This window comes from Leucopleurus acutus (assembly GCF_964270905.1).
Source record: "Leucopleurus acutus genome assembly, chromosome: 7".
NCBI lineage: Eukaryota > Metazoa > Chordata > Mammalia > Artiodactyla > Delphinidae > Leucopleurus > Leucopleurus acutus.
This window is the reverse complement of record NC_139150.1, coordinates 35,014,992-35,029,493: the sequence shown is the minus strand read 5'-3', so window position 1 is coordinate 35,029,493 and position 14,502 is coordinate 35,014,992. Positions and strand designations below refer to the sequence as shown.

The 14,502-nt window shown below is 43.9% G+C and overlaps 1 protein-coding gene across 1 annotated transcript; it reads right to left on the bottom strand.

Moving 5' to 3' along the window:
- Nucleotides 1–1,356: 1,356 nt before the first annotated feature.
- On the bottom strand, nucleotides 1,357–6,813 carry EXOSC3 (exosome component 3). The gene is made up of 4 exons (XM_082842018.1): nucleotides 6,489–6,813; nucleotides 5,592–5,741; nucleotides 2,922–3,073; nucleotides 1,357–1,847 (listed from the first exon to the last, which is right to left on the bottom strand). Exons 1-4 carry the CDS (start codon nucleotides 6,810–6,812, stop codon nucleotides 1,646–1,648), a joined length of 828 nt encoding a protein of 275 aa, XP_082698144.1. The 5' UTR covers nucleotide 6,813; the 3' UTR covers nucleotides 1,357–1,645.
- Nucleotides 6,814–14,502: the final 7,689 nt, after the last annotated feature.

Here is a 14,502-nt window from a genome sequence, read left to right as displayed (position 1 = left end):
TTTTTTCCATCTATGGCTCCTACTCTGTCTCCCCTATTCTGAGTATGAGCGTGGAGGGCTTCTCTCTTCTGAACAAGTAGTCTCCTAACAATTTGTGGGAGTACCTTTGTATCCTTCTGAGCCTTGTGCAAACTAGATTCTTCATATATACTTGTGATTAACAGGTCAAAATGAAAAGCAAAAACACAGTATTGATAAGTCTAACTTGAAAAGAGCCAGAAAATACATCGCATCTGACACAAGCATGTTAGGTAACCTAAATCTCGGTGATCTTTTCTCGTGTCCTAGTCAGGTAGAGTTGCTTCAGTTACTCTGGCCAGTTTGGGTTAGTAAACTTGGTAACTAAACTGCTAGCAAATTCAGAAAATGTATTCTATATCTCAAAAGAGCCAAAAGGTTACTTCTGTGCTCTGTCCCCTCCCCTTCACAATTTATTCCCTCAACAGCTATGATCACTTGATAAATTATATCAGTTTACTACTTAAAAATGGCCCAGTCTTCAGGAAACATCTTTAGGAATATATAATGCTGCTTGGTCTTTATCAACATATTGAATGAGTTCTATAATCTCTGTCATCCAAAAGGGACCTCCTATAGATAGGCTTCAGGGTCTGTAACTCTTATATATATTATCAGGGAGGTCTCTGACCCCAGAACCACTGACCTGGATCATCTGTCAGGCTTCATTTTCACCTTTAAAGGCTTTGCTTAAAATGCAAATTTCCTCTCCATCACAAACCTCTACTATTTTTTCAAAACCCAGGCAGGTAGTGTTTTGTTTGGCTTCCTGGAAATGATCCTAACAAAGTTAAGATTTGGCTAGACTTGGAATCAGAGATCCTAATCATTGTATTATCTACAGAACAACAAAAAACTAGACATGTCCAAAATATCCTATAACATGAAAATGAAATATTATACAACTATTGAATTTTTAATAGCAATCATGAAAGAAATATATTAAATGTTGTTTGAATCAAAGTATATAACAAAGTAGTATATAAAGTAATCCTGTAGTTCTAATTTGAAAAATATACATTCACAAATAGTTGAGAATGTAGGCCAAGTTAAAGTCTGTGCCTCGGTTTCTTCAACTGGGAGGTTAAGTGTCTTTGCAGTTACTAAGACTAAATGATTTAATCCATGCAGAACACTTTTGGAACAATACTTGATACGTGGTAAGCACACGATAATTGTTAGCTGTTACATACTCACCCATTAAACAATAGGATTACAGGTGGTTTTTGTTTGCTTTATATTTTCTACGTAGTCTACATTTTCTTTGGTGAACATGTTTTACTATCATCAGAAAATAACTTATTTTAATGCTCACTTGCAGTTTATTATAGAAGCTGCACTCTAGCAACACTAAGGGAGTTAACATCAAATAAACCATAATAGTAACTTTTCGTAAACTTTATTGTAAAAAACAAAAAACTACATCATTACTTTATAATGATTTGTCTCACCCACAAGAACATGAGTGGCAGCCAGTAACTTTTTAATAAAAATATTTTATTTAGGACTCTAATAAGACATCTTGTCTTCTGAAGATTTAATGAGGAGAGGTTCACCTGAGAAACATTCCCCCCAGGGAAACCCAGAGTCTCTTGGCTCAACTGACCCATAAAAAAGCCCACATAGATCAACTTTCTGCCAATCTGGAGAAGATTTGTTTTCTTTGATCTGCTGTCATGTGTTCACAGGCTTCTAAAATGTTTGCCAAAATCAAAGTCTGCTGAATGGTTTTTGCCTTAACCCATATTCTTCCATTCATTCCAAATACTATCTCCAGTGGGTAGAGTTTTCCCACTTCTTGTAGGATTTCACAGTCTGGAGCTAGCAGCCTGGTGAGGAAGAGAAAGAAAATGAAAATAAAGTGGCAGGGTGTGACCTCACTTTCCTTTAGAAGTCTCCTTTTCTGAGCAGTTCTCCACAGTTATTCAGAGCTCCACCAACATCATCCCAAGAACAAGGCACATGACAACATTTGCCCTCTTTCTTCCAAGAAGCTTACCACAGGTCACAACGGTGGACTATCCTCTCCAAAGAAATCAAACTCCCTATGTCACCAACTTTACAAAAAATGTATAAAGTTCTTCCTCCACATTGTCAGAGCACCTTAATTCTTGACTTTCAAACTGTAGCTTTCTTACTGTCTATGGTGCTAAGAGAACACTTTAACCTTATTTTCCTGACCATGTAAGTTATTCCTTGGTATTAAATTCAATACTTGGAGAGGAGTGTTGACTCTTTCAAAACATAAAGGTGCTGCTTGGTTAATAACATACTTCTTTAATCTCTTGAACTAATTCTGCAGATCTGCAGAATAAGTAGCAAAGAGATATGCAAGATATGCAAGAACCTCAGTGGCTCTAGGAGTAAAGCCCTTTAATAGGGCATAGCTTTGGGTAGGTAAAGGTCTAAACTTAACAAAGAATCTGCTTCTGGGAACTACTAAATCTACCAGGACAGAAAAGGAGGAGCTTTCTGTGAATGTCTGTATAAGCTTGAGGATCATGTCAGCCTAGCTTCATTTGGCTTCCATTATAAGAGAAATTTGATGATATTGTACAATAGTAAATTGTACCTGTATACAAGTGACTAAGAAGTGGGGGAAGGCCAGTTTTCACATTTGGTCTGAGTATATCAGCTATAAGGAACAACCAACCTTCCAGCAGAGAAATCCAGACTCCATATCAACACAAACTATAACGCCAAATACATCCGAATTTGATGTATTCACATTGAGAGGATAGGACTAAATGCATGAGTTTACAACTGTGCTAAAATGGATACTGATTTTTAACTGAGGAGCTATAGCCATTGTTATGAAGAACCTAAATCCCACAGATAAGTCAGCTTTCTAAGAAGGTATAATATAAAAGACAACAGGCAAGCCAGAAGGCATCAGGACTTACCTTCTAATTAAGCCCAAAGTCACTTTAAAAAGCAGACCATCCTGTCCAATCACACCCATTCCATTGGCTCGTCCACAGCTGTCAATACAGACCATCTCTGGTTCCATATCTTTATTAGCAACCACAAACTGGCCATAGATGAGATCTCCAACCTACAATGATAATTAAAAAACAGTTCATTTCCTCTCAACAAACCATGCTATAGGTGCTGCTGTTGGTTCTTTTCCATAGGTAGCAATGCCAGCCACCTGCAGTTCTGTGGCTAAATGACTGACTACACTCCAGGATTCTCACAGTCACTCTGGAGTTGTGCCTTAAAAGAAGGCAAAATTAACGCACATACCTCTACCTTTCCCCCACCAGAAAAATCCCCAGACTGGGAGCCATCTCAAAGCCAGAGAATAGGACTTCCCTGGTGGCACAGTGGTTAAGAATCCGCCTGCCAATGCAGGGGACGTGGGTTCGAGCCCTGGGCCAGGAAGATCCCACATGCTGCAGAGCAACTAAGCCCAGGTGCTACAACTACTGAGCCTGCGCTCTAGAGCCCCTGCGCCACAACTATTGAAGCCCGCGAGCCTAGAGCCCGTGCTCCTTAACAAGAGAAGCCACCGCAATGAGAAGCCCACAAAGCGCAACGAAGAGTAGCCCCCGCTTGCCGCAACTAGAGAAAGCCCACGCACAGCAACGAAGACCCAATGCAACCAAAAATAAATAAACGAATAAATAATTGATTTTAAAAAAAAAAAGCCAGAGAATACCCTCTGGGGTTACACTGTAAAATACAGTAGCCACTACCCACATGTAGTTATGTAAACTTACATTTAAATTAATTAAAACTATATATTTAAAATTCAGTTTCTCAGTTGCATTAGCCACATTTCAAATGCTCAGCAGCCATGTGTGGCTAATGGCTACCATAATAGTCAGTGCATATGTAAAACATTAGCATCATCACAAAAAATTCTATTACGCAGCACTGCTTTAAAGAATTACAGAAACCCCTGGCATGCAAATTATTCCAAGCAAAATGGAACACTGGTAATTCAGTGACATTTCTCCATGCAAGATTTACTTTAGGGGCTTCCCTGGTGGCACAGTGGTTAAGAATCCACCTGCCAATGCAGGGGACATGGGTTCGAGCCCTGGTCCGGGAAGATCCCACATGCCACAGAGGAACTAAGCCCGTGCGCCACAACTACTGAGCCTGTGCTCTACAGCCTGCAAGCCACAACTACTGAAGCCCGCACGCCTAGAGCCCGTGCTCTGCAACAAGAGAAGCCACTGCAATGAGAAGCCTGCACACCGCAACGAAGAGTAACCCCCGCTCGCCACAACTAGAAAGCCCGCAAGTGTCAACGAAGACCCAACATAGCCAAAAATAAATATAAAAAAATTTTATTTTAAAAACCTCAAAGAGTTGAACTTCAAAATGACAAAACTAAGGAAATGGGAGAGTAAACTTGTTCTGTTAAGTACCTAGTATTGTTAGTTCCTCAAGGAACTAGAGGAACAAAACATTTTCTGCCTTTAGAAGCATTTGGTTTCGGAGGGCAGTTGGGATATACATATAAACAACAAACTTCATTCAAGGCTGAATCTAGTAAATAAGAAAAGTGACTGAAAATTAGGGATGTTTCTATGGAGGTGGTGGTGCTCAGCCTGGGTCTTGAAAGATAAGCATGTATTCCACTGGCTAAGAAGGGGAAAGAGTAATCCAAGCAGAGGGAACAGCATGAGCAAAGGTACAAGGGCAGGAAATTATGAATTCAGTAGTGCTCTTAAATAGTTTGGTGTGGTTCAGGCAGGGCCACATGGAGGATATAATTACGGATGAGGGAAGACCTCTGGAGCATAATACCAAGGAAACATGTAGGCTTTGAAGAACTTTTTTTTTTTTTTTTTTGAGAAAGGGGTGTGTGAGGCTGTCAGCTCTTAAAAGGAGGGGCAAAAGTGTACAGGCAGGCTTTACTAAGGAGGTCAGTGACTAAATCCAATCAAGGGATAGCTAAGGCCTGAACTTGCAAAGTGGAAATAAAGGGGTGTTCATGGAAGATCAGAGAGACTCAAAAAGGATCAGTAAGATAAAGCAACTAAAGACACAAGAGAGGTGAGTGAGAAAGGGCAAAGAAACCACCAAATTTCTGGCTTGCTTGGATGGACAGGAAGAGTATGGCCATGCTACCTGAAAAGCCCAAATTGAAAACTTGAGGTAACAAGACTGCTCCTCTGTCGGCTGCAAAAAGGGATTGTTGGGAAACAGTGATGTGACTGAAGCTGTGAAATGCCAGTCCTGGGACCCACATCCAAGATAGATGGATGGCTGATCTGGCAATTTCCACCACTCTTCTCTCCTTCCTCTCTGAGCCTATGGCTTACTTCCTTGTCTGGTGTATATGGACATAACAAATAACAGAGAGAACACATATAACCTTCCAACTCAGTAGAGATGAAAACATCCAACAACATAGCAAATGTAAAATAAGTATGTGGTTCCAGTCCCAGAGCTGGAGCATCTGAAGGAACTCTTGAAGCCTGGGGTGATTACACAGATCCTCCAAGATCATCCTATACAACTAGGGAAACAGGATCATTCCGGTAGCCTTCTGGATATTTGAGTGTTTAGGGAACGGATATTTCTTTTACTTTTGAAACCAAAGGTCCTGTCATTACCTGCACATTTGGTCTGTTTCTTTTAGTTGCACCTTCAAATGACAAGTAAGACAAAGAAGCTGGCTCACTCCCTCCAACATCCACTTTGAATATATCTCCAGACTTAGCTGTCACTATGCCAATCACATGGTCTCCTTTCACTGGGACATACTACAAAAGAAAACAGAATGAGAGCACAACCACAAATGACAATCATTTTTAAGACATCTTCAGCAAGTCCTTAGTGGTTACTTTATGTTTGTCATTGTAAATATTTAGAAAATACTTTGAAATCCATGTTTACAAATCGATAAAAATCTTACAACAAACTTTATTATGTCACTTTCAGTAAAAGAAAAACAATCACATGATAAACTCTCGGGTTTCCAGCTTCTAACAGTCTGTTCATTTACATCACTATCACCTACCTCTTCCGTATTCTTATCAGAAACTCTCTAGCTTCTGTTTGCATATGAGTACAGTGACACAGGGGTCCTTACAACCAAGGAAGGCCATTCCATTGTCAGACAATTTTTTCCTATGTGAGAGTTCTTATTTATTCTAAGAGAAACTGAGCTCCCTGTGACATCTATTCATTAAGCCTGGCTCTTTGGGACCCCGAAAGACAAGTCTTCTGCTCCCTGACCTATGGGGTTTTGAAGACAATAACCATGTCTCACAGCCCTTATCCCCTTACATGCCAAGATTCCCAGACTCCTTTCTCTCCTGGTCGCCCGTCTCGGGCCACGTTCCAGTTGTTCACGGTCCCTCTAAAGGAGGTGCAGAGGTAAGCACAGAACTACGGTGGCTCTTGGCTAGCCTTAACAGAAGAGGGCTCCAGGGCCCCTTCCGTGCTTCTTCCGAAGAGTATTCCCAGCCCTCTCCCGGCCGTACAACCCCTCTGGAGTCGCAGCTCACCCGCTTCTGCTGCGAGTCCACCCAGTAAACGCCACCGCCGTTGCCACTGCCGGGCTCCTTGTGACGGAGGCGGCCGCACTTAGTGACCAGCAGCCGGTCGCCGCAGCGCCGCAAGCCCGGGCCGCACACCACGCGCCCCCGGGAGCGCGCCCCGGCGTTCAGGCGCAGCGGTCGCTCCCCTGCACTTCCTGGGCCTTCTCCGTCCTCCTGTCCAGGGAGCAGCAGCTCCTCACCCGGGAGCACCACCTGCTCTAGCACCGCACGTGCCGCCCGAGCCCTGTAGCCCGCCAGGGATTCCGCAACAACAGCCGCCGCCTCGGCCATAGCGGGCGTCACCACACAGTTTCCGGTTTCCGGCTCAGCGTCCAATCGCCAGCCCGCCCCAGGCTTTCCGTTTCCGGCAGCACAGGCCTGTGGGACTTGAACCTGTTGTGAAGCCGGTTAGTCCTGGGCCGGCGGGTTCCCTCAAGGTGGCTATGATTGTGTCTCTAGCCCCCGCCTGTCCTGCAGTCTGTCTGCAGGTCCGCAGCAGAAACGCGCAGCTTGAGTCAGTCGCGGAGCACCCACTTCCAGTGTCTCGGATCGCAGAGTGGGATACAAGACGCCGCCACCTTTCTTTCCGTGGGAACCTTGGGAAGTCAGCAGAGGGCCTTCAGGAGTTGGCTCTCTCTTCTGACTCCGGCCTCAGAAGGACTGCTGACCTTTTGCCAGGAAAAGTATTTTCTTTTTCAGTGGGAAACTTGTATCTACCCACATTGTGGAAGACTCAGGGAAGAATCAGAAGAAAATGAAACGTGTTAGTCTTGCAGCCCCGTTTGTCTCCCTTGCTAGGCTGTCAGCTAGTTCTCGGTAGCGCAGGTTCTGGCACGAAATAGATAATACCTGGTGAATGAATGAATGTTAACATTTTGGTGTGCCTTTCTCCCTAGGCTTTTTTTTTTCCCCGCAAATATATACATATCACATGCATATTTCCACATAATTGAGCTGCCCCTACATGGCCTGGGAAAAATCAGTAACTGCACTTAAATCCTTGCTGCTGCTGTCGCTGGAGCACGCTTTAGTTGCCTATGTGAGAAGCAGCTGAATTGCAAATCAATAGCATGTCAGGTCTGCCCTTCTGACTTTCAGGGCTCTCACTTGAAATCACAGTTTCATCTGTCAACTGGCACCTCCAATTAGCACTCGGTCAGATAATCCAGTAGGAGTCAGAGCTCCTGGGGACTGGAAAGGCTTGGCTCTGACCGATGGCTTTTAGCTGTCCTCCATTTCTTCTGCCCATCTCTGAGGTATCTGCTTCCAACCTTAATTTTTAGAGTTTTAGGATGTTTAAGACAGATGATCTCTAACATACCCTTGAAATTCTGTAAGATGCTGCTGAGCCAACTGAATAAGATAATAGAGGCCAACTGAAGTGTAACTTTTGTTGTTTTGCAGTCAGATTATCACAGGAGCTGTTCTTGGTCGGTTACCTTTTGCAGAAGGAATGGCACAGATTCTTTTTCTCTCCTCCCCACTCCAACCCAGTTCCAGAGGGTCTGGATCCAGCAGGTATTCGGTGACCACGACTACCTTGATCGCGGCTGACCCAAGGCCATGCCTGTATAGTACTCAATGACGTCGGGTCTGGGCCAGACAGAGTGAGAGGTCAGGAAATGGTCCCTGGATTGTCCCTCAGGCACCCCCACATCAATAGAGGAGTCTCTGTCAGAAACTCGACCCAAACCTGGCTGAGGAGGCATATCAAGGGCACTTCTGTGTGGGAAGCACGTGGGCATCTGTCTGGCTCATTCCCAAGTCCACAGATGAAATCAGAGGCCTGGAGAAGAGTAGTCACCTGAGACCTGAAGCTCAGGCCTGGAGGGGTTAGGTTGAAAGCATCTCGCAGGCGGTGCCCTGCACGTCGGGCCCAGAGGGCTGGGCACATGGGAAGGGCACCTGGCCTTCACGCCGCGTGCCGCTGTGTCAGTGCTTTGCCGCCTTGGCGTCGTGCGGCCGATGGTGAGTGACCACGCATGGCCGAGGCCGGGGTGGCGGGCAGGCCTGGGGATGCAGAGGTCCGTCCACGTGCAAGTGGCTGGAAGCCAAGACCGCAAGCAAGTGTGCGGAGACAGTCTCCGAGCCGCGGACCCAGACTAAGGCAGCACGCCAGTGCGGTGTTGGGGTCCAATTGGGCAGCGGTTGCGAAGTTCGCGTTTCGGAACGGCGTGTGCAGCCTTTTCTTGGTGTGAAAGTGGCCGCTGCGACTGGGAAATGCAGATGAGGCCCGGGCCAGTGCAGTCGGCGGCGCGCTTTCCAGCGTCGAGGCCGCGTCTTGCTTTCGGCCAGAGCGTGGGGTCTTCCCAACAGATCCGCCTGGGTGGATTAGGACCGCTTCTTGTTTGGGGGGCTTGACGGCCTGGAGCCAGTGCAGCAGGGGCGGTGCTGCCCTCGACTGCCTCTGGGATACACCTTACCATTTCTCAGTATTTCCCTCGGGGAAATGACCGAGTTGCCCTTCGGAGAGGTTGGGCCGGACCACGGCCTTCTGGACTCTTTCCCAACACTTCCTTTTTAGAAATCTGTGCTACTTGAGAAGTTGGAAAAGTGGTATCTCTTGGTTCCTTTTCTTTGTTGACAGGTGGAGTCTGTAACTTTCTATCAACAAGACTAATTGAGCTTTTGCTCTGAGCCAGAAATTCAGCTGAAGCACCTTCCATGCCCTGGGGGAGTTCACTGTCACCACGTGAAAATACCAAGGGTTACGGTGTCTGTAACAACCTGATTAGGGTGTCAGCCCTGAGAATACAAAGGATGAAATGATTGCCTCTGTGGGAGGAAGGTAGGAGTCAAGATAGGTGTCCTGAAGGAAGTAGTATTTGAATGAATCTTTAAATTTTTTTAGTTCACTGGATTCTAAAAATTACAAATGAACTGCATGCTGATTTTCCTGTTGTAAATTTATTTATTTATCTATTTATTTTTGGCTGTGTTGGGTCTTCGTTGCTGCGCCCAGGCTTTCTCTAGTTGCGGTGAGCGAGGGTTACTCTTTGTTGTGGTGCGCAGGCTTCTCATTGCGGTGGCTTCTTTTTATTTTTTTTTGTTAACATCTTTATTGGAGTATAATTGCTTTACAATGGTGTGTTAGTTTCTGCTTTATAACAAAGTGAATCAGTTATATATATACATATGTTCCCATATCTCTTACCTCTTGCGTCTCCCTCCCTCCCACCGTCCCTATCCCACCCCTCTAGGTGGTCACAAAGCACCAAGCTGATCTCCCTGTGCTATGTGGCTGCTTCCCACTAGCTATCTATTTTACGTTTGGTAGTATGTATAAGTCCATGCCACTCTCTCACTTTGTCACAGCTTACCCTTCCCCCTCCCTATATCCTCAAGTCCATTCTCTAGTAGATCTGTGTCTTTATTCCTGTCTTGCCCCTAGGTTCTTCATGACCTTTTTTTTTTCTTAGGTTCCATATATATGTGTTAGCATACAGTATTTGTTTTTCCCTTTCTGACTTACTCCACTCTGTATGACAGACTGTAGGTCCATCCACCTCACTACAAATAACTCAATTTCGTTTCTTTTTATGGCTGAGTAATATTCCATTGTATATATGTGCCACATCTGACTGTTTTTGAATTATGGTTTTCTCAGAGTATATACCCAGTAGTGGGATTGCTGGGCCATATGGTAGTTCTATTTGTAGATTTTGAAGGAACCTCCATACTGTTCTCCATAGTGGCTGTATCAATTTACATTCCCACCAATAGTGCAAGAGGGTTCCCTTTTCTCCACACCCTCCCCAGCATTTATTGTTTCTAGATTTTTTGATGACTGGTGAGATGATATCTCATTGTAGTTTTGATTTGCATTTCTCTAATGATTAATGATGTTGAGCATTCTTTCATGTGTTTGTTGGCAATCTGTATAGCTTCTTTGGAGCAATGTCTGTTTAGGTCTTCTGCCCATTTTTGGATTGGGTTGTTTGTTTTTTTGTTATTGAGCTGCATGAGCTGCTTGTAAATGTTGGAGATTAATCCTTTGTCAGTTGCTTCATTTGCAAATATTTTCTCCCATTCTGAGGGTTGTCTTTTGGTCTTGTTTATGGTTTCCTTTGCTGTGCAAAAGCTTTTAAGTTTCATTAAGTCCCATTTGTTTATTTTTGTTTTTATTTCCATTTCTCTAGGAGGTGGGTCAAAAAGGATCTTGCTGTGATTTATGTCATAGAGTGTTCTGCCTATGTTTTCCTCTAAGAGTTTGATAGTTTCTGGCCTTATATTTAGGTCTTTAATCCATTTTGAGTTTATTTTTGTGTATGGTGTTAGGGAGTGTTCTAATTTCATACTTTTTTTTTTTTTTTGGCGGTACGCGGGCCTCTCACTGTTGTGGCCTCTCCCGTTGCGGAGCACAGGCTCCGGACGCGCAGGCTCAGTGGCCATGGCTCACGGGCCCAGCCGCTCCGTGGCATGTGGGATCTTCCCGGACCGGGGCACAAACCCGTGTCCCCTGCATCGGCAGGAGGACTCGCAACCACTGCGCCACCAGGGAAGCCCCTATTCCTAGATTTTTTATTCTTTTTGTTGCAATGGTAAATGGGAGTGTTTTCTTAATTTCACTTTCAGATTCAGTCTTCCTATCCCCCAGCCTTCCCTCCTGACCCCACCTGAGTGGAGACCTTGAAAATTGTTCCCTGAGGGCCTTTTGTTGCCAGCCAGAAGCTAAACGAGATAGGTGCATCATCCCCTTTTCCCTGCTGAGATCCTTCTGCCTACTCGCCAGACCTTTGCTCATCCAGGATCAGTCTCTCAAGCATTGTCTCCCTAATGACCATAGGATATAGTGTCACACTATTGTTTGCTGGACTATTCTTCCTATTTTTAGGTGGTTAATGGTTTCCAGTATTTTGCTTTAGCAAGGGTAATGATTATTAGTATAGTCATTGGAATCAAATACACTTGGATTCATATCCCAGCTCTGTCACTCTCTAGCTGTGTGACCTTGGGGAAGTGTGTGACCTCTCTGAGCTTCAGTTTCTTTGCCAATAAAATGGGGAGTGATAAAAAGCATTGCTTCCTAGGATTTTTATAAGAATTACATGAGACAGTTAATATGAAGCATTGAGTACATGCTTAGCACATATTCATTGCTTAAGTATCAGCTATTAATTTTGCAAATATTGTGTCATTTAGGATTAAGTGGGGACAAAGGGATAATTATCTAAGCTTCACTTTTCTCATACAAAAAGGTTGGTATTTGGGGGTCCTTATGTATTAAGAGTCTCTGAGTCTTGTTTCTGAGGTTTCTGATGAAATGGGTGTTTAGAGGAGAAAGAAGTAGTTGGAGTGAGCAAAGAAGATTTCCCAGCAGAGCTAGAGTTCCAGGTTTGCATTATATTGAACTTGACCAAGATACTTACCTGTCTGGAAAGTTTATTGTGGCCTGACTTTGCCTCTTTACTCTAATCTTGGGTTTTTTCATTAATGCTTATTTTGTTAGGCCTTGTGTTTTATTGGCTGTATTGTGATGGACAGAGATTCTGCTTCTAACTGTGTGTTTTCTTGCAGGTCTGTGTGAACTGGAGAAAGTCTGACCTCCCTGCCTGGGAAAAGGCAATGCTGGAATTTGCACTTGCTATTTCCCGAGCTGATGACATAACAGATGACCATTTCAAAAAGCTCGAGGTGCACGGATTCAACCAAGAAGATGCCTGGGATATAGCTGCAATTTCAGCTTTTTATGCCATGTCCAACTGCCTTGCTCATTTTGTCAGTCTTGTTCCCAACAAAGAATTCTATTTGATGGGCAGAACCAATGATGTCAAAGACATCAGGAGTGAACCTGCTGCTCCCAAAGTATAAAAGTCTGAACAGAAAGGCCAGTGTTTACATTTCCAGCACATTGCATTATAAGACACCAGTTGGGAAGTAATTTTTTTAAATGTTTAGTCAATGGATAGGGAAGAAAGTAAATAAATTTGTTCCCTGCCTGCTTGATGAGATAGATCCTAAGGGACATGTGATATCTGGGCCTCGGGGAAACCTTTTACTTTTTTACTTTTGTTGTGACGTGAAAGGAGCATCAGGGACAAAGGAGTTCAGAGGATGCTTTAGGCATTTCTGATGAACTGATATCTGTGAATTTCAGCAATTGAAGTTGAACATATTTTAGCTTTTAAAAATAGTGTTACATGGAAATTGGTCTATATAGACTGTGTTTTGTTTTTTTTGCGGGGGAGTTCGCGCGCCTCTCACTGTTGTGGCCTCTCCCGTTGCAGAGCACAGGTTCCGGACGTGCAGGCTCAGCAGCTACGGCTCACGGGCCTAGCCGCTCCGCGGCATGTGGGATCTTCCCGGACCAGGGCACGAACCCGTGTCCCCTGCATTGGCAGGCGGACTCTCAACCACTGCACCACCAGGGAAGCCCTAGACTGTGGTTTGAAATCAATTCTGTGTTAACATGATGGTATATAAAGGCTCTGAAAGGCAGTGGGTAAACAGAAGCAGGCACCAAGTTGTTCTATCTTTAGTGCCTTCTCCATTAACCTCCAGTGATTTTTATTTAAATCATGGTCATCTCAATAGAATTTTAGTCCTTATGTAGTTTATCCTTATTTTAGGGTTTAGTAAAAATTATTTGGAACAAGAAGGTTCTCATATTTTAAGAAGTATAAGAAAAAACCAACCCTGACATTACTAAGCGACTCGTTCTGCATGTTACAACCACCACTGCCTTAAGTGTGTGGCTGTCTTAACTTTTCAGGAGACATTTTCATTATCTAACTGATAGAGGTACATGCAAACCTACAAAATGTCTTTGTTTCCATTTGACTTCGTTAGATTCTCTAAATTGCCAGGGAATAGTTCTTAATCAGTTTTAGGGCGATAGTTAATTTTGAATTGCCTGAACTGTGAAACCTGGTTATCTTGAGACAGCACAACTCTTGTTGCAGAGCTTGTGTTATTCTGTTGGAACTATATCTTAAATACCTTAGAATATGTAACCTTTTAAAACTGACTTTTGAGGGGAGGAGGCAGGGGCATAAAAAAAAAGGAAAAATATTGAGTTTTATTTTACTTATTGAGAAAGTTAATAACATTGGTGAATATATCATGGTCAAGGTTTTATACACCAAAATAATTTTAGCCATTGGCCATAACTCGGGAATCAAGTAGAGGGCCTTTATTAAGTATCGGTTGCAGCCAGAAGTTGTAGGTCACTAAGGGACATTATTTGTTAATTATAAAACAGACCTCTACCCCTAACATGGGGAATATCTCCAGAGTAATGGCTGCCTTGATCTTCTCTGAACACTGGACACTTGCTTCTTGCCATTTTTCAGTCAGCTCATGGACAGAAGAGTTGAATAACTACTAACTTTGCTGGTGGGAGGAACTGCTGAATGTTCAGCCCTCTCTGAGTCTCATTCCTTTACTTTTGAGATCTTTCAGACTATCCTAAACAGTCACCAGATGGGAGCTTTCTATAACTCAGGTCTTGATCAAGGCCTAGAAGGGTTGTCAGTTCTTATACCTACCTCTTCTTATACCTCAGGCTTCCCTTCATTGAAGACTCTCCTTCCCTCCCCAAGAAACACACCAGTTCGTTAATCTTTTTCTGCAAACAAGTCCTATGTATTTGTCTTCAACAGCAGTGGTGAAGGGCCTTGCATCTGTTATGCCCTGCTTGGCAGAGGTAAGCAGGACTGACGGTGGGCTCTATTGCTTGTAAGGCTGAATTGATTCAGGTCTTCAGCTCCCCTCAGTGACTCCTGACTGGATATATGTTCCTTCCTGCAGAGAGGAAGGCTTTGGCCTTGATAAAGTCTTGACCTAGTAGGTCAAGTAACTGGGAGTTGGGCAGAGCTCCAGCGCACCAGTAAGCCCCATTTCCAGGCAATGTACAAACCAGGGCTTTTTAGTGCAGAAGTTAACCCGAGTCCCTAGATTCCCAGGCTGTGTAGGCAGTACACCATGCTACTTACTATGCGTGAGCAGCCCATAATATGGTCATTTCTTACCTTCGCTGGTC

Bases quoted from the DNA above. Each gene is read 5' to 3' on its own strand.
- EXOSC3 (XM_082842018.1), bottom strand. From the start codon at position 6,812: ATGGCCGAGGCGGCGGCTGTTGTTGCGGAATCCCTGGCGGGCTACAGG. The intron at 5,742-6,488 runs GTGAGCTGCGAC...TTTCTTTTGTAG, and splicing joins TGGACTCGCAGCAGAAGCGG to TATGTCCCAGTGAAAGGAGA. The intron at 1,848-2,921 runs GTAAGTCCTGAT...CTTCCTCACCAG, and splicing joins ACTTTGGGCTTAATTAGAAG to GCTGCTAGCTCCAGACTGTG.